Below are 26,928 nucleotides of genomic sequence, written 5' to 3'. Positions count from 1 at the left end.
TCACCTCCTTCACTATATACTTCAGGAGCCCTGTCACCTGAGGGGAATGCATAAGGAGGAAGGACTCTAAGAAGCGGTCCTCGCTAGGTGCCGTATTCCTATGGGCCCGGCCTCGGCACATGAGGCGTGTAGCCGCAAGGCTGCGATGGGTAGATGTACCCCTGAAGAGACCAGATGCATGTACTAAAAGACCACTGCTGCTTCCAGAGGGAAGGGGGCTGGGATCTTCCTGCAAAGACCATTCAATAGGTGAGAGCCACAGGCAGGCCCTGAGTTGAATCCAAAATAGTGGCTGGCCTGGCAGGCTCTGCCACGTGCCTCTCCGCCATTTTAAAGCCTTGTGCCACACCCTGGGAGGGAGGGCGCGAAGGCCCTGAGCCACCAGAGGCCTCACACATGGAAGGCTACAGCTTGGGTCTTGCACCCGAAGCAGATGCGTCGACCTCAGAGATCGCTCTGGTAGGCGCTGAGCCCTTGGCCAGCTGGCCGGTAGTCCTAACACCCTGGCTCACAACCTCGGAGCTCTGGTAGGCTGGACGCCCTCAACACCTGTGCCGGTAGTTGTGCTGGATCGTGTGGAGGACTGACTCTTGGAGGTGGCACCCGCCAATCCCTTACCCCTTGGGCTCGAAGAAGAGGACCAACTTGATCGCCCTTCCGAGAACAGTCTGGTAGAGTCGCTGAGTCCCTTTGGCTTGGGAGCCGGTAGCCTTGGAGGCCTCGGGCCTGCCAGAACCTTAATCTGAGGAACCGTTGTCTCTGGGAACCCCAGAGAAGGAGTCACCGTGCAGCAGAGGCATGCTGAAAGAGAGGTCCTGGAGACGAAGTCGTTAAGGTGGGGCGGAGGAGAAGTGTGGAAGATACCCCCAGGCATTCTTCAATGCCTTGCCACCACGAGTGCTGCAAGCCGCACATGCGTCCTAGCAGTGGTCGGCCCCCAAGCACTCAAGACAGAGTGTCTGGGGGTCCAAGGCCAGGAAACGAACAGTCCCATGAGGCACATCTCGTTTATCCTCCTGCAGCCGACATGCGCCAGGGGAGGCGAGGCACTGAAGGGAGGTTAAATAAGATTGAAAAACAAAAAACAGGGAGCAAGCAGAAAGTTAAAAGTGTCTCCGCACTGGCTGCCAGGTCCGACACCGTCCATGCAGAAAAAGGGACTGAGGTGAGGTGCCAGAGGGCGGGGCCTTCACTCACCCCAGGCTGCGCTCCCGCGTGCTATACTAAATTTAAAGGGAAAGGTCAATTTATGGGAGCCAAAGGTTTCGGTACCTTTCCCATGTTGGGAGACGCCCACAAGGATGGAGGAAAGGGGAAGGGACATATGAGTAGTAATGCTTATAGTCTCAGAGAATATTTGAAAGTTATACTAAATTAATTCACTGCTTGGCATGCCAATGACTAACTGCACTATTGCATTTTACTGCATAAAACCTTTTAGACTACCACATAATCTAAAATGGCTGTGACATGAGATTTCTCTCTCTTTTGGCCATCTGGTCTTTTGGCTTTCTTCCTGTCCTATCAGGGACAAATTTGCCATATAAGGTAAGCCATTTCCCGGGCAAAGCAGTGGTGTGTGCTGGTGGCCGGATGTAGGGACTGGTCACAGTCCACATCCTAGTGTCACACAGGGGAAACTGATCAACAAACAGACCAGGGAATCGGGTCAGCAAAGGATTTTATAACAAAGTGTAGAGGATTAGTCAAAATTTCCCAGTGTCTGAATTGAACTCAAAGTTGTCAAGATGGATCTTCTCCTTGGTGGGGTAGTGCTGCGAGAAAACTTATGTAAAGAAAGTGTCTCTTGTAAAAGTAAAGTGTACAAGCAAACGCTTTGCCAATGCTCCGTAAATCAGGGGTTGGATGCCCATCGGCCAAACCACACAATACCTGTGAGCTTACAGTGTTGGGCTTTAAGGGTTCCCGCACCCTAGTTTCCACTGTTAATGAGGTCTCTTTTCTTGAATTCTCAGTGTTGGGGTTTATGGGGTTATCACACCCTCTTTTCCAGAGTCTTTTCTCCTTGGCTCTTAGTACAGTACTTGGAGCCTGTGGTTGGATTCTGTAAGTGGGATTGTGATCTAGGATGGATAGGAGTCAGAGGATGGGAGGAGGCTGCCCTAACACTGGCAAAGGGTTCTCACCAGCTCCCCCAAATCTTCCTATGAGAGGTTTCGGCTCCTTCATCCACCTGCTCCAATCTCTCTCTATTCTCCGACATCTCACCTCAAGTTTCGCCCCAATCAAGCATTTCTCCATGGTAGCTATCTTTCTGGGGTAACGCTTTATGGCTTCGGGTCTACTACTTTCTCCTAACCAAAATTCCCCTCTGCACCTCTCTGTAGTACCTCCTCCCTTAACCCTTTACTAGCCTTTGTTTCCACCTCTTAATTTGCTTCTTCCTGGAGGTTATCAAATATTTCACCCTCACTTCCGACAACCCTTCTTTCTGTTTCAGAAGTTTCTCCACTCATTCCCCTCATACAACACATCCTCTAACCACTCTGCTTCACTTCCTTCCTTTTCCTGTCCTTTCCTTGTCCATCTCTCAGCTCCATATTCTCAAAGTAGCTCTTTAACCTTCAAACCTTTGAGCACATCCTTTAGAACAATTCAGGCATTCTAATTCCCGTTTGTCAATCTCTTCATAACCCCTTTAGGTATCTCATTCAACCCCCTTGGGTACATCCCCAGAACAAATCTAGCTTTCCAATTCCCTGTTATTACTCACTCCTTCTTCACACCTATGGGCACCTCCCTTAAACCATGCCAGATTCCCAAGTTCCCTACTATCCCTCTCCTCTTCTTCACCACTGTGGGTACCTTCTCACCTCCACTCCTCTGCTCTGCTACTTCCCAATCTTATCCGCCTAGGTCAATCTCTTCCCCATCCCCTTAACCATTTCATCATCAGCCTTATGGGTTTTGCTTCTTCCAGCCCACTGGTTGTCTTGATCACCCACTTTCAGGGCCGTCTATACTGAGCATCCTAAATCCTCGCTGCCACCTCCTTACCCCAGCGTTCTGGGCCTCTGATCCATGCTTCTGCCTTCTGTTCTACACAGACCCCAGGGACTCTGCTCCCGCGACCAGCACCTTCCACAGCTTCGGTCCATCCTTTTTATTTATTTTAATTTTTATTTATTTATATACAGGAAGGGGCAAAGCTCTTTTGATCACAAAATAATGTACAATACATAAGAAATCAATCACATTTGATGGTAAGAAGTGACCTTCTTACAATGGTGAGAGTTTCAGTGACATTCTGAATAGGTTGTGGAGAGGATTAAATGGAACAGTCACCGGGAACAATGCATGGGTGGACCTACAAAGATTAAGGACAATCAACTTGAGACATTTTTAAGTGCAGGTAGGCAGTATGGCCAGCTTTTTTAGGGCTTTCTCCAGCTTACATAGAAGGAGCTCTTCCTACTACTGATACCACCTAACTGAGCCCCTGAGGTTTCATAGGGCATTAGCCCTTCCGTGCAGCCACACTCTGTTGGAATGGGGATAAGGCATGGCGGTTTTGCATGGGGAGCTTGTCAATCATAGGTTTCTGGGCTTGGATGGATCTGGACCTCAGCTTTGAGAACCACGTCCACCATATTGATATTCCCAACTCCCTTGTTCTCTAAGTGGATTCCAGAGCAACTTCAGCACCAGCGCAAGGGGAGCCCGGCGTACTGGCACTGCCAGCCCTGCAGGAACGCCAAGGGCATAGGTAACCGTCACCCCATGATGAAGTGCCCGTTTTGCACCCTGACCATTGACTAACTGAGACAAACTGGCTGTAACGCTCACCTGGCTCCCACGGAGGCGCGGGCGTGGCTGGGACTGCTGTGACCTCTTCTGCAGAGATGCGTAAAACCCGGAAGATGGACTGGACAGGATTCCCCAACCTGGCTTTTCTGGCTCGGAGGAATATCCCACTTAGGGACCAAAATGACGAGCTCTCCATCCTGCTTCTGATGCAGGGGCGCGTTGTGATTTCAGTTACTTCATTGGATGGATGAGTTTAAACTAGTTTGTCCATTCCCGTCGTACCGCAAATGTTTATGGCAAGTTTGGGTTTATATTCACTCATCTGTTCTTTTCTTTCGCAGGTGCTGGAGAAGATTCCGGGCTGCAGGCGATTTGGATGAAGCCAAATTCTGGTAAGAATTCCGATGAGATTCCTTTGCAGTTTTAAGTATCTCCTTTAATGTCCAATGTCTTTTTCCCCATAGGGGCCGGGGTACGGGAATGCCGGAGGTAAGGCGCTGACCCGAAAAGAGCTGCTGTGTCTCTCTTGCAAATGGGTAAGTCTTGAGTGAGCGTATTGCTAATGTTCTCACATGCTCTCACTAATACAATGTCTGTTTCTTTTCCCCTTAGGGGCCGGGGTGCTGAGATGCCGAAGGTATGGCACAAACCCAAAGGCGGAGAGGGAATTGAACCACAGGTAAGTTCTACTTAGATTCGTGTTTCCCTTCTCACCTCTCTTTCTCCTTCCTTCCAATAGGTGCTGGATGGCGGTGGAAGCTCCGGATGGACGTCGCAGGACTCGAAAGCGCCACGTGCAGGTGAGTGAAATGCAGCGTGCTGCGCGTGACGCGATGCGCGTTTAAAATGTTTGCCTTCTTTGCAGGATCATAGGCGTGCAGAATCCGGAGTGCAGATGTATCAGGTAAGGTTCTTGTTTTCACCTGTTCTCTTCCCTTTTCTTCTTTAGGTGTTTCCAGAATGCTGGCAGGCGTGATGGAGGACCAAGGCAGGAGCAGGCACGGTGAGCGTCCAGCTGCTAAGTGTAGAACAACGCGAAGAGTGGTCTGCTGCTTGTTTGTGGCTTAAATAGCCTTTCAAGTAGTTCCAGGTATGTATTCTTCCCCCAGAAATATGTATTCCTCCACCGGTCACACCCTAGAGATCAAGTAGTCCCTAGAAAAATAGTTCCTTCCAATCTTGGAAGTTGCAGCATGGTCTGCACAGGTAAGTTTACACCAAGCACTACTCCCAACCTACTTCTGTATGAGCCTGGCGCCGATGGCGCCAGGACTGATGTCCCCTATGAGTCTGACGCCAACGGCGCCAGGACTGAGTCCAAAGGGCCCCCATCTGGGGCTGCTGGGACTTCCCTTGAATGCATGGTGTCTGTCTCTGAGGGTGCCGGGCCTGGTTTGGCTCCTTGGAGGCAGGCATCATGACACTGGCCACTTCATCACGCTGTCCAAATGAGTCTCTTGCTGGGCAAATGAGGTGGCCAGAGGATGTCCATGATAGGATGGTTTGTGGCAGTCTGATTAGTGCTTCTCCTTACCATTGGTGGCTTTGACGGCAAATCCAGATTGAATAAAGGATGAAAGGAGGACTATTGCAGCAATTCATCAGATCGCCGATTGGAACCAAGATCGCTTCACAGAACTTGTTGTTTTAACCAGCCATCATTGTCTTCAACCATCCCAGCAAAGCCCTGCTCCTTTGCTGATCTCCATAAGTCCTTCATAGGTGCTTTGACCCAAGGACCACTTGTAATTGTCCACCCAGTCGGCTGAGGCTGTCCGCTTCCATGTTGGATTCCTGCAGGAGGTGGACAGCCCTGAGGGGTATGCAGTGATAAAATCACGGCAAAAATGTCACGTGTACAAAAAATGGTGTCAAAAATGACATGGTTTGACCTGTTAAAGGTGTACCCCATTACACCATTTAAGGGGAGCGGGGGTGTCCCCCCGCTCCCCTTAAATGCTTGACCTGGAGGGCCCAATCTCAGCGGAGGAAGTAAGCGAAACAATCCGCCATCTGAAAAATACTATGCCCGGGCCGGGCCGGCTGACCTCAAAATTCTACAAGAAGTTTGCTCACCTGTTAGCACCCCATCTGGGAAACCTATACAACTCATTCCTCTCTACTGGCTCCACTACGACGACCATGAACAAATTTATAACGGTGCGGATTCCGAAACCTGGGAAAGACTGAACACAATGCGCATCATATAGGCCCATAACGCTTCTAAATAACAATGTGAAAATATTTGCCAAAATATTGGCAAACAGGCTTGCTCCGCTCCTCCTAGAGATCATCCACCCAGACCAAGCAGGCTTCATCCCGGGCCGGGGCACCCAGGACAACATCCGCAGAACCATCAACATTATAGACTCAGCAAACAGGATGGGCTCGAAGCTGACAGTCCTCTCCTTGGATGCGCACAAGGCATTTGACCTGCTTGACTGGGGCTACGTGAAGGTAACCCTATGACATTTTGGCTTTGGCCCAAATTTCGTAAAATGGGTCCTAGCCAAATCCGGCAAAATCAACATAACTAGAGGCACAAGACAGGGATGCCCACTATCCCCTCTCATCTTTGCCCTATCAATGGAGCCATTCACGGACAGGGTCCGCCTGAACCCATCAATACACGGGCTCACGATCAAAAGGGAATCCTACAAAATAGCCCTATACGCGGACAATGTGCTGCTCACACTCACCCAGATGACAGAATCCATAAGAGCCCTATGGCAAACCCTCGAAGAATTCCGAGTAGCCTCAGGGTTCACAATAAATATCTCCAAAATCGGTGGGAATGGGCATCAACATCCCAAGAAAGCTCAAGACCACACTGGAAGCTGAGCTTCAGATCCCTTGGGCAAAAAGTAACAACTACCTACGAGTTCAACTACCCAACAAAACGGAGAAGCTGTACAAGACAAACTTCCCAGCACTTTTCAGAGAATTGAAAAAAGACATTGGACGCTGGAGAAAACAAGAAATCTCATGGTTTGGCTGGATCACGGCGATAAAAATGAATTTAACCCCACGGCTGCTGTACTTCGCACAAGCCCTACCAGTGATGATCCGGGAAAAGGCCCTACGAAAGCTGCAGAGGGGAAATATTGAACCTTGTCTGGGAAGGAAAGAAGTCACGTATCCCGAAACGCATCATGCTCCGGAGTGCCGCACTGGGTGGCCTAGGAGTCCCAGACGTAGAAAGGTACTGTTTCGCAGCTCAGCTAGCTCCAGCATTCGCCTCGAAGCTTCGTGTCAACCGCCCCCGGTGGCTACAATTGGAAGAAGACTGGGGCAAGACCCCGCTCGAATTGCTGCCCCACCGCAAATAACCCAAGGGGACCCAAGACTTGGGCCCTCTACCATCAACCAGGAACACAGTGGCTAGTTGGAAAAAGGCACCCGCCTATGGAACTGTTGTAGTACAACGGGTCCCCTTACACCAATCTGGGACAACCCAGACTTCTCCCCGGGAATCACACCAAATCAGTTTGTGGAGTGGAGAGCCGGGGGCTTAGAGACCATGGCAAACTTTTTTGAGAATGGCCGCCCACTAAACTTCGAGGAGTGCAAAACAAAACTTAAGATCCCGGAAACTGAAAGGTTTTGCTACACGCAACTGAGGCATTGGCTGTAGAAACGAGCAGGTCAGGAAACATGGCAGCAGAGAGCTTACGGCATTAGAACTCACCCTTTCGGCAAACCCCCCCGAGGGGGAAAATCTCCACGCTGTACAAAATGCTAGACAGATCAGACCCCACGAAAAAAGAGCCATTTATGCTAAAATGGGAAGAAGATATCGGAAGACCGATTGAACCCGAGGAATGGCACCACATCTGGTCCCGCGCACAAAAAAGTTCAAAATGTGTGACAAACAAAGAAAGTGCGTTTAAAGTTTGCTATAGATGGTACCGCACCCCCGTAATCCTAAACAAGTGCATCTCAGCCATTCCCGCTCAGTGCTGGAGGGGATGTCCAGACCGAGGAACCCTGTTCCACCTTTTTTGGACTTGCACGAAATCCACCCAATTCTGGAAGAATACCCTGGAACAGAACAAAGCTATCACCGGGCTCACTTTACCCTGGGACCCGGGAATCGTGCTGCTGGGGGCGACAGGAGATGGCCAATTCCCCTTAACCGGCTGCCTGGCGGACCACTGCTCCCATCTCCTCACAGCTGCCAAAATTGCCATCGCTAGACTGTGGAAAAATCCAGAGGGTCCGTCCACACAAATGTGGTGGTCCAAATGCTGGGAAATCGTAGCAGCCGAGAAAGTTACGGCCATCAGACTAGGCAATAGGCCCAAATTTGAACGTACCAGGGCCCCCTTCCTGGACTACGTGCAGCAATTCCCTGGTATGGCAAGACAGCCCCTGACACTGCGCTGGATGGAAACCAAGGACTGAAAAGAACGAGACATAAAACAGGGTCGATGTGCGAAAACGCTTCTGCATATCTCGGAGTCGCTAAAAGCTAAACAGACTAGAGACACTAAGCTGGAAGGGCCGACGCCGAAGGAACCCATCCCAAGCCCAGTTACAGAGTTTCACCGAGACTTTGATGTTACGCCAACGTTGAAATAAGCAGTCTTCTGTTCCTAATATACCAACAGCTCCTTTTCCCTGCCCCCTTCTCCCCCTCCTCCAGTTGTTATTAATCCATGGGATTTTATTTTTGAAGGAAATTCATGATTCACGATGATCCGGTTATGTTCAGTACTGTTTTCTTCTCTTAAATGCTATAACAAGTGCGAAAAATATGTAAAATTTCAAGATTTGCATAGCTTGTTATGCCAAAATAATAAAAATAATGTTGGGAAGAAAATAGAGAATCCATACTCACCTGAGGTCCCAATAGCAGTAGATGTTTGCAGGAATAAAAACAAACTAATGGTGGCTAGGCTCTGGGAGGGTTGGGGGCTCTCAACATGGTGAGACATGTATGGGAATGTTATATACAAGGAAATTGAGTGCTTAACGGAGCAGGTGGGGCTACCTAGAAGCCAGTTCTTGTGGTACTTGAGGGTGAGGGCAGTGGCCAAGCGGAAATGGACTAAATGGCCAGAGGAGCCAGAGGTGACATCACTGTGGACCCTGATGCATACATTAGAAGATGGTTGGAAACCAGTATCCAGGCTACATAGTAACTTGGTAGACAGGCCCAATCCTAGGAGCGCTGAGTTGAAGGCCAAGTGGGAGTTAGACCTCAGGGAAAAAAAACGTGGAGAAAGGGAATGGGAATGCATGCTTGGTTTCCCTAGGGAGGTGTCCAGAAATCCACGCTTCAGGCTAATCCAGCTGAATGTGCTGTACCGCACTTACATGACACCAGGTAGGGGGGCCAGATTCAGCAGCAAGGTTCAACCAATATGTCCTTCGTGTGGCGGGATGGGGGCAGCCTTAATACATAAGTTTTGGAGCTGTGTGAAAGTGCAAAGCTTCTGGGCATGTATCGAGCAGGCTTGCAGGAGAGCCAGAATCAGCAGGTATGACTGGACCCCGAAAGAGTACTTGATGGGCCCTTACTCAAGAAACAGCAAATACAAGCACGTGGTAAAGTTCATGGACATGACCTGCATTTTAGCTAAAAGGTGCATCGCCATGGCGTGGAAATTGTATGGGGGCCCGCAATATATACTCTGGCACAGGGAGTTCGAGTTCTGGTATGAAGTATAAACTTCAGTATGGGCTGGTGCAGTAAATGGGCTGGACGTACTTACTAGTGCTATATATAAGTCCTGGAAAGTGTTAATTTGGGACATGTTTCACCCCTCGGACTACAAACCACCTTGAAGGTGAAGAATCACCATATACTGTAGTACTAATATCTTAACTGGATGAAAATATGAGCCCAACATGGCACCCATTGTCTGACAATTGATAAACACGGTTATATTTGATACACCTAAATGGGATGTACTATCACTCAGAATGTTACCCCACAAGCCTGGCCTGAACAAGAGACAATGGCAAGGGTGATCAGTCCCACTGTGTGAGGAATGTTTCTGATATTGTTATGTTGAAGTCGTCTTACTGTATTGAAATAGCATATGTATAAATATGCTCCAATGATGATAATGTTAATTCTCAAAGCAAGCATAATGTATATGTATCAATGCCAATAAAAAGACATTAAAATTAAATTGATTTTGGCTTGTAATATCTTTAAAAAGTTCAAAACAGTTCACTGAGACTTTCGAATGTGCGACATCCTCTTGCAGACTTTTGTTGCCCTTGATAACTCACCGGTTGAGTTAAATGAATTTCTTTCACCTTTTCCCACAGCTCAAGGCCGCTACCAACACTTCATCTTCTCATCCGTAACACTGTCGTTCACCCGGGAGGGTCGCGGGCCGTTTCCTGGCACCTTGAAAGTTTCTTTCCTTCGCTCACTCGGCTCTGCTTTACGAACACTCACGGGTCCCCGAAAGCTTGGAAATCTTGCCTGGCTTTCTCTCGATCCTCACAACCTTTGATCAGCCCGTTGGCCTTCCAACTCCCACAGCCTGGTTCGCATCAGCCTCAGAAGAGCTGCTCCTTCTCGTACCCAGCCTCGCTCAAAGTGTGCATGTGCGTGCCACCTTTTATTTTCACTGGGAGTCTTAAGCAGTGGCAGGTGTACATTATTAGAGCTACGGGCCTGACTCTGCCTGGCCTGATTACAGGGAAAGGGCCAATGCAAGTCAGGGCAGGCAATCCTTCTGACCTCATTCCTCATCTTCCTTGGTGCAGTACTTTTGTCAAGACAAAGTTGGATGAATTATGGGAGTTGTAGTTTGCCATACACTACAAAGGGATAGGGGTTAAATGGGTTGTGGAAACATGGGGATACCATGTCTCATCATTGGGTGCTTCTCCCCCACTCTCTGAGGAACCCCTACCCAAGTGATACTCCCTCGCTTGTCCACCCCCAGGGTCGGGATACAAAAGCAATGGCATTTCCCTGACCTCCTGAGTACAGGATTCCCTCTGGTTTTTCACAACAATAACAACTAATTGTTGGCTAAAGCCAACACTTGTGCAACTTCCTAAAAGAGACTCCTGGCCTCCTGAAAATAATTTGATTGGCACCTGTGACTAAGGGCACTAGGCCCCTGCTTTTCCATCTAGAGGAGGACTTTTTAAGTTTAGTAACTTTTTATGAGGTTGTGTGTGTTTGCTGCTCTTTTATTCTAAGCCTATTAGTTCTCAAATTATTGATTACTTACCTGGTTCCAATTCTTTATTAATTTGCTTTGCTACACTTACAGTGGCTTTTAATATATGATTAGCTGTATTTAAAAGTGACATTTTACTTTCAGAGTACACAAAGGTGAATGTGTGTATAATAATACTGAACTCTGTAGCAGTTAGTTACCTATGGTTTTCCATTGATAAGAGTTTGTCCTAAGGCCTCAATAAATAAATGTTTTTTATTCATTCTGCCTAACATGTATGAGATTAAGAGTGCTCTGCGTCTGTCTAACTGAACCTTTCAACACTCTCAAGCCCTCCTAACACTAAGCCTTGCTGTTCAGTTACACTATCCGGATAGAGTTTGGCTAGACATTAGTGTTTGTCCCTTTGCATCACAACAGGGCGGCATCTCAGAATTTGTTCATGGGCTGATTCTTAAAATCCATCTTAACATGTACCAAAGACATCACTTCTGATGCCAATGAAGCTAAACCTGCCCCTTAGTTGCCATATAAGGTTTCCAGAAAGGAATGTGCATGAATACTATTACATGAGATGAGGAATCTGTGGGAGGAAGGCATCCATACATTTGTTATGCTTCAGTGGCTGTTTGACTTCCAACACAAAAGCATTGCCATCTTCTTACTATTGCTACGCCTCACCTCACAGGCTGCTTGACTATTGTTGAATTGCTTAGTCAACAACTCAATCCACTGAAGCATGGTTGGCTAGGGAAAAAGATACATTTTGGTTAGTAAAAGCACTGACTTTGAGAATCTAAAAGTGCAGATTAAATTTACCTTTTTTGTGCGTCAGTTCAAAATGTGCACACACACACAAACACACAGATTCTAAAATGCACCAGATTGCAAACTTAAATGGCAACAGGGTGAGTCTTTTATAGGATACACGTAGAGTATTGGCTATGGAATTTGTTTCTAAATGCAAACTGGCCATTTTCTCACATATGAAGACAGAGGGGTAATGGTGTGAGAGAAACACTAAATATACATATTTAACGTTTACTTATTTCTGCACACTTCTGCAGTAGAACCTTGTTTCCCTGCTAAGAACAAATAGCGCAATAAACTAAATCATACCTTTTCCTTTGAGTGAATAAATGTCTCCAGGACAAATGAAGTGCTGAGCTGCAAGAAATAAAAACGAATTTGTGAATGGTACACATGTACAGACTCTAGTGTACAATTAATTCCAAGGGGTTATACATGTCATACTAACTGTTCAGAGACCATTAGTTAGCAGATCTCATACCCATTTCTGCTAAATTAAATACTACTGAGCACTATTAGGTTTTGTGTTACGGCAGCATATTTAGCAAGCAAGTTAAAAAGAAATTAAGTAATCAGGTGCAGCATTTCTGTTCCGAGTTATTACATGCCCTTAATGATTTCAATATGTAACTTAACACTCCAAGACTATTCAAACTGTCTCGAAATGGGTGTGATGAAGCAAATAAACAAGGATTCCCTGAGGCAACCCAACTGTGAGCATTGCCACATCAAAGCCCATTTAGAACATTATTGTGTTGGATGGTCAAAGGATGAGATAAAAAAAATCCAACTGTATTTGATAGATCAACTGATAAGGACTACATTGTATGGCAATATTTGTAATAAATAGAGTGAGCATGATTGCCTTTGTGGTTGAGCATGGTGATCTAAACTGGTCAATAGCTCAATGTTAAGATGAATTTTCAGAATCATGCCTGTGGACATATTCTGAGAGACCACCCTATTCTGATGAACACGGAAATACACTATTGTCTAGCCAAACTCTATCAAGGTAGTGTGACTGAACAGCAAAGCATGGGGATGTGTAAGAGTAGTGAAGGGTTCAATTAAGCACTTAAATCACTCTTAATAATACATGTAACACACTAAAACATTCACTATTAATATATAAAAATTCACTCTTGAGTGCTCTCCTAAGAGCACTAATACTTTACTTTTAAACACAGTTCAAAATACTTTAAGTTAGTAGTGTTATAAAGCAAGTGAACAAAGAAAATAAAACCAGATAAGTAATCAAAACTTTGAGAACCAATAGGTTGAGAAGAAACAAGTTAGCAAACACCATACAAAACCTTGGACCCAAGGTCCTGACCTTAAAATGGCCTTCCCGAGCTAGAGAAGAACACATTACTTAACTAAAGTAATGCTCTTTTGATGGATATTCCTTCAAAGGATTCCTCATCTTAGATGTATTCTGCCGCAGCAGCACAATTTCAGACTTTTTTTTAACCACAAGGGGGCACCAAGCAGCAACGGCGTCGAGCAACCTCGACAATGGGTCCAGAAGCGACCTTGAGGTTGGTATAAACACGCGCCCCATGACCTCAGTTCCTATTTTCTCATATGCCTCAGTCCTGAAATTTACTTGTATCTCAAACTAGTAAAAGAAGCAGTATGACTTGAAGACTATCCCAAGCCTCACGGCAGAGAAGGAGAGACTTAAGAAAAGCCAATAAGCTCTCTAATTTGAGGGGCAGGATGGGAGGGTGATGAGGAATCCATGGGAGGAATTCCATCAGAAAGAATGCCAATGGATGTAAGTGCTTTGTTCTTATAATGAATAGTGGCAGTCAGGGTGTTGATTCTTCTTGACCTCTCCCTGGCCTTCGATACAGTTGATCATGCAATTCTTCTTCAACTCCCGTATTAAATTCAAGACTCTGTGCATTATGCACCTGGCTATCTATAAGGTAGGCACAGAGTATTTGCAAAATAAACTGATTTGCTACCAGCCGGAGAGGTGTCTATGTCCGGCCTCTCAAAACCTATTAAGAATTACCTGTCACCGTAGAGTGCGTTTAGGTGGCTGTTTTTTTTCAATTTTGACCCCCACTTTGTGGAACTCCCCGTCCCCGATGCTGCGTGGGATTAAGGATCATGCCTGTTTTCATAGGGCTTTGATGATGCATCTGTTCTAGTTACTTTTTGGTGGACTTCCCGGTATCGGCCTATCAATGCCTTGATGCCTCTTGGCCATAGTGTGCTCTATAAATACCATAAATAAATACATCAATAAATATTGTCCTCCCATGGATTCCTAATCTTAGATGGACTGTCAAAGCAGTACTATAGCCCCTTCGATGAGGAAGGAAAAAGAGAGAGCACTCCACTCCCCTCCTATTGCCCTTACAAAGCCTCTTTTAAGACAGCTCTGCCAAATCAGGCATCTTGACTGACCCAGGTGTTCAGGCAATAATGATTGGCAAACGTGTGGCTAGAAGAGAACCTCACAGCCTTCCAAATGTCCACAGTGGAGACTCCCCTTTGTAAGGCTGAGGAGGTTGACATTCACCTAGATGAATGGGCCCACAACACTTGCACAAGTGATTTGCCTGCAATGCTATGGCATTTCAAAATAGCCAAAACAATCCATCTTGAAATGGTTTGCTTCGTAATGGCTTTTTCCATCTGAGGCTCAACATATCACATACAAAGATGGTCATCAACCATGAAGCTTCTAGTTCTGGAAATATAAAAACTCAGGGCCCTCTTAGGGACCAATGTGTGAGCGTCCAGCCTGTGAAGTCTCTCCTCGTTAGAAGGATGAGGCGGAGGGAAGAAAGATGGAAGATCTATATTATGTCTCGGGTGAAAGAATGTGACTACCTTGTGTGAAGGAAGGACAGACAAACCCCAAGTGACCTTATCTCTGGAGAAAACCGAAAAGGTGGCTTGAACAACAGGGCCTGAATTGAATTTATAGTTTATTTACATTGCGCACATACAACAGGTTTTTCAGAGCGCAACAAGGCCAGGGAGGGTAACAAGGGAGAACAAAAACAACGATCTTGTTAGGGCTCGCAAACCATGCGTGCTGATCCGGTGGCTTTCAGAAAGGCTGTCTTCCAAGACAGAAGCATTAGTGGACAAGAGTGCAAAGGCTGGAATGGTAAGAAAATCAAAAATGTCGCCACCAAATTCAGGTCCCACGCCGTCCCCAAAAAAAGATGTGGGAGAAAACGTGTTTGTTAGTCCTTTAAGGAACTGAATGACCAAAGTAACTAAAGTATGAACCTTGGTCAAGAGTTCTCTTGAAGATAGAAAGCACACCAAGTACCCTTTAGCCATCGCAGCTATCGAGACATGGTCTCCAGGTAGCAACAAAAAGAAAGTACTGCAGCAATGTCATCATTATAAAGGATCTTAATATCTGGCTTGGCACCAATTGCAACATTTCTTCCACCGGCAGCAGAAAAAGCTTTTGTTGCTGGTCTTCGCGCTAAAAGCAACACCTCCATCACAGCCTGTAGAAGGTTTCAGGCCCTGTACCTCATCCTCTCAGTAGCCAACAGTGGAGCTTGTGAGATCCTGGTCGGGACCTGCAATAGGTCTGTCATGTTGCCTGAAAACTTTGACCACTGGATTCAGAGAGCCCACTGAAGAGTTCTCATTCTCAGTGTGGCCTCCGACACCAGAACAATTTAGCATGCCATGAGACCCAGCAACCACAGGAACTCCATGGCCGGAAGAATTTTGGTGCTCGGCAATTTTTCCCCCTCTCCTGAACATTGGTAGCTTTGTCCTTAGGAGGAAAAGACTTTCCCTCGGATGAGCCCAGGCCAACCCCAATGAACTGGAGAGTTTATGAAGGGGTCATCTAGGGCTTCTTGAAATTGAGAGGGAAGCCCAAAAAGTGGCAGACATGACATAGATGAGCTTGGGCTTGCTCCTTTGAGTGGGTCCTGATAAGCCAGTCATCCAAGCACGGGAACACATGAATCCCCTCCCTTCTCAGATCGGCAGCCACCACTGACATCAGCTTAGTGAAGACTCTTGGGGCGGAGCAAAGTGCACTGACAAGTGCAGTCAGCAGGTTGACTGGTCTCTGTGCTCATGTTTTACTTGCTTGGATCATGCAGTGCTGCATTTCCTGTGGCCGTCGCAGCCCCTCCTACTCACCTGGTGAAATTGGATTTAAACCACGGTCACACGCGGGATAAATAAAGTGTGTTAACAAGGCTGAAGGGAGTCTTAAATGAGTACATAGGATTTCTTTCCTCTTTTCCTTCTGTCGCTTGCTGTTTTGTGCTCACGTGGTGAAGAGTGTGGTTAATCTTTGACATGGTTTACAACTTATGAAGCAACCTACAGAAGGGCACTGAGCCAATGTCAGCTGATAACATTGGTAACACCCACTTTGGTTTCTGCATGCAAAGAAATAATGCAGGATGATGTTGCTGCTGATTTATGCAAGCACAAAACTAAAATATCCAATTACTTTGTTTCTCATAATAACAATGGCAAGCCCGGGCAGAATAAGGGGGTCACAGGTACCTCTACACTTCTGAGGGTGTTGTTGTTAGGCAGAAACCTGTGCAGTTCCCTTAGGGACCACTGTAAAAGATTTAAGACTACAGGTGTTGGCAGTAAACCCACTTGGTAGCAGTCTGTACCACCCAGATTTACCTGGTAGCTGTGGCTGAGCAGTCAGACTTCCCTCAAGAAGAGTTAGGCAGTATGCAAAGTATACACAATAGGCACTCAGATACAACAATACAAGCAAACACTGACCAGAGCGTTGGTATCAAAGTATATAATTATTTATTTAAAAACACACAGTTTGAAACACTCCAGCACTCTTATCGTAAACTTTTCTAAAGACAGTTACTATTGTAATATATACACCCCTTTTCCCTTATCGGATAAGTCACAGTAAAACACCACTTATTTTCATACAGAGGTGAGCGCTTAACTAGATTGCACTCCAATAAGTTTGTGAGAAAGGGAGGGAGAAAGACAGAATATGGAAAGGTACACCACTCTAGGTTCAGGAACACTATAAGCAAGGCAGAAGAGCAAAAGTCACTGGTGAGCCAAAGTCCAAAGGCTGGGCCCACTCTTAGAGAGAGCAGAGCACAAATGCGCCCAAGATCACACAGTTACACTATGCTTAGAAAGTCTTGCAGAGGGTTCAAGAAGAGTTTATAGAGGCTTTAGGAAAGTTTAGCCAGGGTGTCCCAGGCTAACCCAGGTTCGAAAGCCGGGGGCTAAATCTACCCCGTACAGTCGGTAGCAAGGGAAGCCAGGCGGGGCACGGTACCTTAAGTGGGAAGGATCCTCCAGCGGTGGCAGTTGTTCCTGGTAGTGGGTGCGTCGTCGTCCAGGGGAAGAGAAGATCTCGACTTGGAGGAAAGATGAAGGTCGTTGCACTACCAGGGCAGAAACCAGCCGTGGAGTTTTCCGGTTAAAGGTGGTACCTTTGTTTTGCGGTCGTGGTAAAACGTGGAATCCCGGTTGCCGGGGTGCTTGGCACGGGCAAGGCGGCCACGAGGTACGTCGGGAAAGCGAAAAGACGGTGAAACTGGTTATCCCCACCAGTCAAAGAAGGAAGACTCTCCGGCGGGAGATCTCCTCTGTCGTTGGGAAAAGTGGTGAGGCAGTCCAGCAGGGCTCCACCGGTAGTGGTGTCGTGGCAGGTAGGCTCAGCTTCTCCCTCGTCGGATTCTTAGGTCCTGTGGCGACTTCTTAAGTTCCAGTCCCCAAAGCCCTGCTTTTATGCAGCAAACCCCCATTCACTCAGCCTAGCTGTCACTCAAACATGCTAAGTGGTGAGCCGGCTGGCCAATCAGGACGGAGTGCGACTTGAGTTGCCTAGGCAATTCAGTCCAGGGTGCCTAAATTTCCCTCCACCCCTCCTAAGTACCCCAGACAGAGTGGCACCACTTTGGGAGGGCTTCTGTGGAGAAGCACGCCAAAAAGTGGAACAAAGGGCTCGACTTGGGTTGGAGTCACAGAAGAGAACACAAACGCCATTTTAGAATCAAGTTTTGGCAAAAAATACCAACCGGAGAATTAATATTAATTAAATAAACCGGCGGTATGTTCGAGGCTACCGTAAATAATTAAATAAAGGTAGTAGCCTAAGCAATGGGAAATCCCATAGGAAAATATTCGCGGTTGAATATAAAAAGTAGTATCCACTGCCACCAGCCAAAACTCGATCAGGGGGGACGGAGACGTGCCCCCTCGACTAACATACCCCGGGGCAATTGAATTGCCCCAGCCAGTACGTCCACGATATGATGGTTTCTACTGGTTCTGTTCAGAATTTAAGACTAGTAAAGTCAATGGTGACTTTACATGCCCTGGGAGACAGTAGTCAGTCCCAGGGTATGGAGTCTATACTGGGGGGTCACTATGACACCCCTGTGTTACTGCACGGAGGGTGCTGTGTAACACACATCACAAAAACACATGAAGCCCTATGGAATAAAAGACCCCATAGCCCATTAAACACATCTAGATTCAAAGAAACACACTCAAATCATGCCCAAGAGTGAGGGTAAAAGAGTCTCACTCTTGGCAGGAGAAAAAAATAAACCCCAAAAATCCAGCAAAGCAGCTGGGGCACTCACTAGGTTAGGAAATTCAGCCTAAACAGAGAATTCTCCCTAACATTGTAGACAACAACCCTCTACTGGATCTATGTTATAGTCACCAACAGAATTCTAACGCTATTGGTAGAGCTAGACACCCCCCACCCCTGCTGTTTTGAGTCCAGCACATACTGATGCCATTGACCAGGCTCTTGACATTATAGAACATGAGATATTAAGCACCACACATATATTTTATAATTGGGAAAGGACTGGTGGAAGCTCATACCCGTCAACGCCTATAAATACCACAAATCCGTTTCGATTGTCTTTCAAGAAAACGTGGGGCGGAAAGTCTTAATTGAAGTAAGTAGGGAAAAGTGCAACATTCAGAAAGCACAACATGAAAAAATGATTCTGATTTAGAACATGTTGCTTCTGCTAATTGACTTAAGTAACAAATGTAATGATCATGGGAATGCTCTCACTGTTGCTAGTAAACAACCAGATGTACAACCCCTTACTCTATCAGGTGGTGAAACAATAACTAGTGGCAGACTTATTGTAAACAATGCAGCTACCGAGGAGTTGGAATTACCAGGATCATCATCTGGCTCAGTACATAATTTGAATGCAGTGTGCACAATCAATAACACATTGCTTCAGGAAGAAAGTAGCTGCCACCATTTAAGGACCTTATTGCACACATCTGATGCAACTGTGGCACAGCGAGTGTAAACAATAAGGATCGGAAGACCACAACAAATGGTTTAATTCTGGAGGAGCAGAAATTGAATGAGAATTTGGATAAGCGGCAGCCGAAAGAGAAGCGTAAGAAATAAAAAGATACAAAGATCAATAATAAAAGGAATAACAGTGCCCAACTATCTAAATCTACATTTGACCTGTGTCTTAATAAGTCGTTTTTATTGCAGGTACCTACATCCCGTTCTTTAGAACATGGATGAGACACAATATTGACTGTCAATGAGGACAAAGAAGATATTCATGTTATTTCCAATACATCAATAGAAAGCAACTTGACTACTCTAAAATGATGAAAGTGCTCCCTTGGAATGCCATGGTCAAACTGTGGTTAATTATAATTCTAACACTTAAGATTCAAGAAATATTTCAGTACAAGGACGACCCCATCTTAAATAGATCTACACTATTTAATCTATGAACCTAACATTAAGAGTAATTTGTTCTGAAGACATTGAGTGGGTTGAGATATTGGATGTAGCACCGCCTATCGAAGAGGGATAGAGTGGAGAAACGTTCCCTATTCAAACAACCACAATTAAAAAGCCAGTTCCGCATTAGGAGCGACCGATACAGCATTCGGGACTGTACCGCTGGAGCCACAGAAGAGCTTGCTATACTTTGAGATGCAGCCAGTTTAACCTCGAGCTATGGCTTACCCGATGAAAGTGGGATCAATTTAAAAAAAAAAAAAAATGATTTGACAAAAGACACGAACGTGTGCCCAATAACACCTCCTTGCCGGATTGCAAGGTTGAGTACGCCCGAACATAGAACAACGGGCAGCCCATTACTGGGTGCTCACCACGGAACGGTGGACAAAGAAGCACTGTAGTGGGCCCAATTACCAGCCCAAAAGGGAGTAAAGACCCCATCGGTTTGAACCACTATTGCGTCCTGATGAAGATGACCTAAATTTTTACGGTTATGAAACCGGTCCACCTTCCACAGCATGAGCTGGTCTCATGCTACTGATCATCTGTGCACTGAGTAACCTGTAATAGACATCATAAGTTTAGTATGACCTGACTGATAGATCGGGTCCTCTACAGATCTTTTGTTGCAGATCTTTCTCTGCAGTTTTAGGCACCTATAGACAAGGAGCCGTACATGGGTTTTCTAATACCAGTTCAAGTTTATGGAGATACCTAGTAGCTGGCACTGCACTGGCTAATAAAGATGGATACATTACAGTAAACAGTGAGCTCTAGTAGACCCCAGAATTGGACATTATCTAATGCAGAATGTCCAAACACTTTGTTATCAGCTACTTGGAGCTGGCTTTTTAATTGTGGTTTTTTGAAGAGGGAAAGTTTCTCCACTCTATCCCTCTTAGATAGGCGGTGCAACACCCGACCTCTAGGGTAAGCTTGCCAGAGACAGGGACAGGGTGTTCTTCTGGTAGGGACAGCCTGTTTTGTGTGTATGTCTTATTAGTTAAATAACACATATACAATATGTTTTGCAGAATGTTTTCTCCTTGAACCGTGATAGAGTGTTACCATGATCTTGATCCATGGTAGGAATGCAAGATTGACCTTTTTTTGGTCCATAATTATACCCTCTGTGTTATAGTATTGAGATATTGGATGACAGCATTCCAAAATGTTCTATTGTTCTTTGCAGAACACACTATATATCACATTTTATGGACGTGGCGTGGCTACATGGCCTCGGGCTAGGACGTGATCCCTATGAGCTCCTGCTGATCTGACCAAAAAAACATACTTTGAGCCTGCGGAGTGCTGCCTTATTGGAACTATGAATACATGAATATGAGAGGCATATGGAGGTTGTGGAGCGGGGCTAACCGTGCACGAAGTGCTGTACTGTGAGCTAAGGAAGATAGCGAGCGTCGGTCGGCGAGAGATACAAAATGGTGCTCACGTGAGAACAAAGGGGTGAGCCTTAGGACAGCTGCATTGGCACATCGCGAGGACCTGGATGCAAGTGAACGGCTGTAACAAGGATCGTAGCTGATATGCTCCGGTGGTCTGGCAGATCAGCGCACAATGCGGCCTACGTGTATCAAAGCATCGCCGTGAAGTGGAGCAGCGGAAAACAGTGGAGATTCAAACAAGATGGCGCCGGCTCCCACCCGAAAGTAGGTATCTATAGACCGAAAATAAACATAACGCATGCTGGGGCAAGGAGGCCAGACACATGAACAATGCTGGTGAAAGGTGCTGTATGTGACGGAGGAGCAAGTGGGCACACATCGTGCACAATCCCCACGGACATATCAGTGTGGGCGGACATCGGAGGGGCAGAGACCAAAATATGGTCAACACACCACATAAAGCAGTACTGACTTTGGCTCCAGGGCAAGGCCCAGGTGTTGGCGACTTGCAATTACTCAACCAACAGTGGGATAATGCTGGTGAGAGGAGGTAAAGCGAAGGCTAAACAATCAACGATAGATATATTCTCTAAGACCCCGACCACCCAGACACAGACCCCCATCAGCGGATCAGTGGAAGTCGCCCCCTTGAGAGATGACCAGCCGATGTAACGCTCACCTGATTCTCGCAGAGGCGCCGGTCTTGACTGGGCGACTACCGTATCTTCAAAGGTGATGTGCAGCACCCGGTTGGCTCTTTGAGCTGGACCTCTGTGCCCTATATGCCTGACGTGCAGAGTAAGATGTCTGCAGATAGAAAATACGGGGTTAATGAACTGGGGTTATTGGGGTGTCCCCATCTCTTTCCTCTTCTCCTCTCCTGTAGACCCCCACAGGTTAACGCTCTCACCTTAGGTAAGTGAATGCCGAGCTCACCATCTGCCTCGGGGCAGGGTGCTGTAACCAGTTTCTTCACCGGATAGGTAGCGCAGGCCTCTTGACTTCAGAGGACTGCTGTCCGTCGTTTACTGCACGAACGGCAAGTTTCGAGTAACTCAAATGTCTTTAAAGTCTTTAATAATGATGTCTCTTGTTTTGCAGGGTTCCGGCGATGGCGGATGACGGGCTGAAGTGAGTTGAAGATGGAGCCCGTGTGATGAATAGAAGCGCCTGGAAGCACGCAAGTAAGCGCTTGTTGCCAGCTTCACGAAGCGCTCTAACTGTCTTTTTATTTTGCAGGTACAAGTTCGGAGCGGCTGCAGGGTGCCGGGATACCCACTGGGTTAGATGTGGAAAGGAGTAATGGCACGTGAGTACTAAAGTTCCCCAATGTCTTTAAACGCACCTTGTTTTGTCTTTCAGATGCGAGATGCAGCGCCGACGGCCTCCGGAGCGTGCGAAGAGTTGGTAAGCTTTTGTCTTTCAGATGCCGGAATGCAGTGTGAAGACCTCCGGAGCGCACGAAGAGTAGGTAAGCCTTTGCCTTTCAGATGCCGGAATGCTAACCTGTTCTTTCTTGTCTTTATAGGTGTTGCTGAAGACTGGATTCAGGATGGTAAGCCTTTTTCCTTAGGCCCAGGACCGGATGCAGAAGACACGATGAGCGTTCTGCTGCAGAGGGTGCAGAATAACGCAAAGCAAGATTCATCCACCGGGTGTGGTTTAAATAGCCTCCTGTAGTGCTTAGGTGTCTCCTTCCACAGCCACGCCTAAGTAAGAAAAGAGTTCCTGGTAAAAAAAAGAGTTCCTGCCTTCCAGAAGAGTTCCAGTGTTCTGAATCTAGGGAGTGGCTCCAGCCCCACCCAACAGGAAAAGTAGTTCCAAACAGAAGAGGATCAGAGGCTCAACTGGCAGGCAAGTAAGCAGCATGGTCTGCTGCAGGTAAGTCCACCCAAGCATTATGAGCCAGGGTCTTCCAGCGCTGGGACTGGGCATATTTATGAGCCTGGTGCCACTGGCGCCAGGACTGGGTCCAAAAGGTCCCAATTGGGACTGGTTGGCACTCGGAACCTGGGTTATGGATCTGCTTCCAAGGGAGTTGGGAAAACCCTGACCTTTTGGAAGCAGAGATCATGACAGTACTCCCCCTCAAGGCCCCTCCCAAACCGGGCTTCTCCGGGGGTTTTGGCTTGTCAGGAAATGTTCGGTGAAATCTTTTGATTAGGCGAGGAGCGTGGACATATTCAGCAGGTTCCCAGGATCTCTCTTGGGGGCCGTAGCCTTTCCAGTCAATTAGGAAGAATAGTTTAGATTTGGAGATCTTGGAGTCCAGAATGCTTTTGACTTCAAACTCGAGTTCTCCATCAACTAGGATAGGTTTTGGAGATTTGGTTAGTCGGGTTTGAGGTTGCACGGGTTTTAATAGAGAGACGTGGAAGATCGGATGTATCTTCATGTGCGGGGGCAAGTCCAACTTGACCGCTACTGGGTTTACTATGGTAGTGATGGAATAGGGACCAAGGTATCTTGGGTTGAATGTGCGTGGCCCTTTTAGAGATAGATATTTGGTGGATAACCAGACTTGATCCCCTACTTGATAGTGGGGGGCTTCCTTCCGATGTTGATCTGCTCCTTTCTTGTATTGTTCTTTAGCCCTTTGAAGGTGAGAAACAGCTTCCTTAAAGGCTTGGGTGATTGTAGAATGCAGGTAGTCTACTGCTGGTGTTTCAAGATCTTGGAGGGGATCCAACTCCGAGGTTCGAGGGTGACTGCCGTACAAAAGAATTGGGACTGGTTGGCACTCGGAACCTGGGTTATGGATCTGCTTCCAAGGGAGTTGGGAAAACCCTGACCTTTTGGAAGCAGAGATCATGACAGGCGATTCTGGCTGCTATCACGGAACTGAAAACTTCGTGGGGGACAACAATGGCAGACTTGAAAGTGGCGCTGGAGACCAAAATAGACGCAGTGGGCATAGAGGTCAATCTATTGCGGCAAGACATGAGGGCGCTAGCAGAGAGGACTACTAGTCTGGAAAGTGCGGTGAAAACCAACGCAGAAACCAGCATCAGCAATGCTAAAGAGATCCACGTACTAAAGCAAGTATCGAACCTAGAGAACCGAGCAGAGGAAGCCGAAGGAAGAGCGAGACGTAATAACATACGTGTGGTGGGCCTTCCAGAAGGAGAGGAAGGACAAGACCCAACAGACTACTGGAGAGCATGATTATGCGAGAGATTGGGGCCGGCAAGCTCTATCAAGGATTCACAATTGAACGTGCACATAGAGCCCTGAAGCGAAGGCCGCAACCAGGGACCCCGCCCCGAGCGATCATAGCAAAAATCCTTAACTATAGAGACCAAGAGAAGATCCTGGAGTTCTACAGGAAAGGAGAGACGATAAAAAGAGCGGCGGCGACCATAACTGCATACCCCGACTACACCATGCAAGTACAAAGGCAATGCTACGGATTTGTAGCCGTGAAGAGGAGATTACGCACAGCTGTCCTTAAATACATGCTTCTGTATCCTGCAAGACTCAAGATAATATTTAAGAACAAAGCATATTTCTTCAACACCTCGGAAGAAGCAACAAACTGGCTGGACGCCCAAGGATGCTTGGACGTTGAAGAGGATCAGAGACTAGAGGCACAAGATAAGTGATGCGTGGCAATGCTATGGATTGCCGCGAAAGAGATATAATGGGAGCTACCTTGTGGCATGACATTGATTGCTCAAGATGAGTGATGCTGAACATACGGGACTGGAATATAGATGGCACTGTTAAATATTGATATTGATATTCCAATGTGATCACTGATGCAGGAGGCACAAACGGGACGTGACCTACCCCCCGGTAAATAGAGTGAGGAGAAAAGCCACTAGGGCTGAATCACCCCGCTGAGCCCCGAGAGAGCGTGTTGTTGGGTTAAGGGCTAGATGCAGGGGTGGCTGAAATCCAGGGATGGAGCTGGGCAACAGTTTGGAAGTTTGGGAAGTAGTGGAGGGGTAGATATTTTTGTTTGGGCAAGTTGTGGAAGGGGATGGGAAAAGGGAGGGTGGGGCGGGTGTTGGGGAGTTAAGTGTGTTGTTTGGAGTTGGGGACCAAGCCTATAGGAGTCTACACGGGGGAACAAATGTTTTGAATAGAAACTGCACCGGTAGGTGGGTGACAGACAGATTGATAAATAATGGGAGCACTCAGAATTGCTACGTGGAATGTACGAGAACTCAATAGCTACCTGAAGAGGAACAAGGTTATGATGTACCTGCGCAGACAAAAAATAGATACAGCATTGATCCAGGAAACGCACCTCACGTGCAATAAGCTAGAAGTGATCAAAAAGAAATGGAGGGGAACTATGATAGGCGCCACGTATTCGGCCTATGCCAGAGGTGTGATCACATGGGTGGCACTGCATGTCCCTTTCCAATTGCTACAATCCACGGTGGCAGAGGACGGAAGGATGGTAATGATAAGAGGGCTGGTAGAAAACAGAGAAATAAATATTATGACCACATATGCCCCGAACCAAGATACAGTGGCGTATTTTAGGTCTCTGTATAGTAAGATGGGTAGGTGCCGGGGGTGGGGGCGGTGGTCTGGAGAGGAGACTAACTGTGCGCTGAATCCGAGAATCGGTAGATCGGATAATAAAATAGATAGACCTGCCCCAGCGGCCAGAGCGCTGTAGACACTGCTAACTGACATGGGGTTTGAAGATGCATGGAGAGCGCAACACATGTCAGAGAGACAATACTTCCATTACTCATGAGCTAATGTCGGAGGTAACCCTTACAGAATACAAGGCGAGAGTCCTATCGGACCACTCACTGTCGATACTGGAATGGCAACATCAGCCCCCGAGAACAAGAATACCGACTTGCCGCCTCCAAGCTGAGGCGCTGAGAGATACTATATTTAGAGAAAGCCTGCGAGACGACATAGTAAGCTACTTTGAACTTAATACTGGTAGTGTGGAATCCGCTGGTGTACTGTGGGAGGGCTTTAAAGTAGTAGTAAGGGGAACGGCCATAGCGAAAACCAAAGGGTTGCAAGGGGGGATAGTGGCTGAATTACCAGAGGCTGAGGAGAAGTTGGAGAAAGCGCTGGGAAGGGGTGGTACCACTGAGGAAGAGATTGTAGAGATACTGAGGTTGCAGCAAAAGCGTGTGGGATGCTGGGAGAGACTGTGTAATCTGAATTATAGGAAGTAAGTAGAGAGATTGCATGCGGGAGGGGATAAGCCAGGAAGAATGCTGGCATGGCTCTATAAAAATGAAACCCCCGGACCCACAATCAGGACAGTTGCGAGAGATGATGGGAGTACGGCGGACACCCAAGAAGCAGTGTTAATCAAGAATTTGTAGAATATTACCAAACCCTATATGACGATCAAGTGGGGAGTGATCATGGGAGAATAAATCAAACGCTAGAAGACATAGGTCTGCCACAGATTAGTTTAGAAGAACGAGAAGAGCTAGACGCCCCGATCACCCTTTAAGAATTGGAGGAGGTAGTGGTGCAGCTACCCACAAACGAGACCACGGGAGCTGATGGACTCCCAAGCGAATTTTTGAAAAAATATAAAGACTAGGTGCTTCCACCGCTGTTGCCAATGCTAAATGAGGCATATGACAAGGGTAGGCTCCCAGAGTCCCTGCGAGAGGCGATAATTATACCTCTCCCGAAACCTAATAAGCCGGCCAAGGATTGTGGATCATATAGACCATTGTCAATGCTAAATCAGGATAGCAAAATACTCACAGTGGTTCTAGCAAATAGGATGAGAAGAATTATCAGCAAGCTCATACACCCTGACCAGACTGGGTACGTCCCAGGCAGGAATATTACGAATAACCATAGGTGGCTCCACCGAGTCATTGAGTATGCGAATGAAGAAGAGGGAGAGATGGCAATGGTATCACTGGACGCAATAAAAGCTTTTGATTCAGTAAAATGGCCCAGGATGATGGCTGCCTTGACCAGCTATGGGATGGGGCCAGGGTACCTTAGATGGGTCCAATTGTTATATAGCGTGCCTCTAGGCAGGGTGAAAACAGGAGCGATGATCTCGGAGAGGTGGCATCTTAGC

At 46.9% G+C, this 26,928-nt stretch overlaps 1 protein-coding gene across 1 annotated transcript in view; it reads right to left on the bottom strand.

The window, feature by feature from the left end:
- Window positions 1-26,928, bottom strand: part of USP34 (ubiquitin specific peptidase 34) — a 3,618,222-nt gene that overhangs the window by 926,661 nt on the left and 2,664,633 nt on the right. The window contains exons 55-56 of the mRNA XM_069608012.1: window positions 12,042-12,089; window positions 11,604-11,669 (exon numbers count right to left, since the gene is read on the bottom strand). Of these exons, the coding sequence (XP_069464113.1) occupies window positions 11,604-11,669; window positions 12,042-12,089 (114 nt within the window). The remainder of the gene's footprint in view (window positions 1-11,603; window positions 11,670-12,041; window positions 12,090-26,928) is intronic.

The sequence above is a fragment of the Ambystoma mexicanum genome, chromosome 4q (assembly GCF_040938575.1).
Source record: "Ambystoma mexicanum isolate Mex_15411 chromosome 4q, UKY_AmexF1_1, whole genome shotgun sequence".
In the NCBI taxonomy this organism is placed as follows: domain Eukaryota; kingdom Metazoa; phylum Chordata; class Amphibia; order Caudata; family Ambystomatidae; genus Ambystoma; species Ambystoma mexicanum.
Note: the sequence above shows the minus strand (reverse complement) of the source record. Positions and strands in the feature narration are given on the sequence as shown.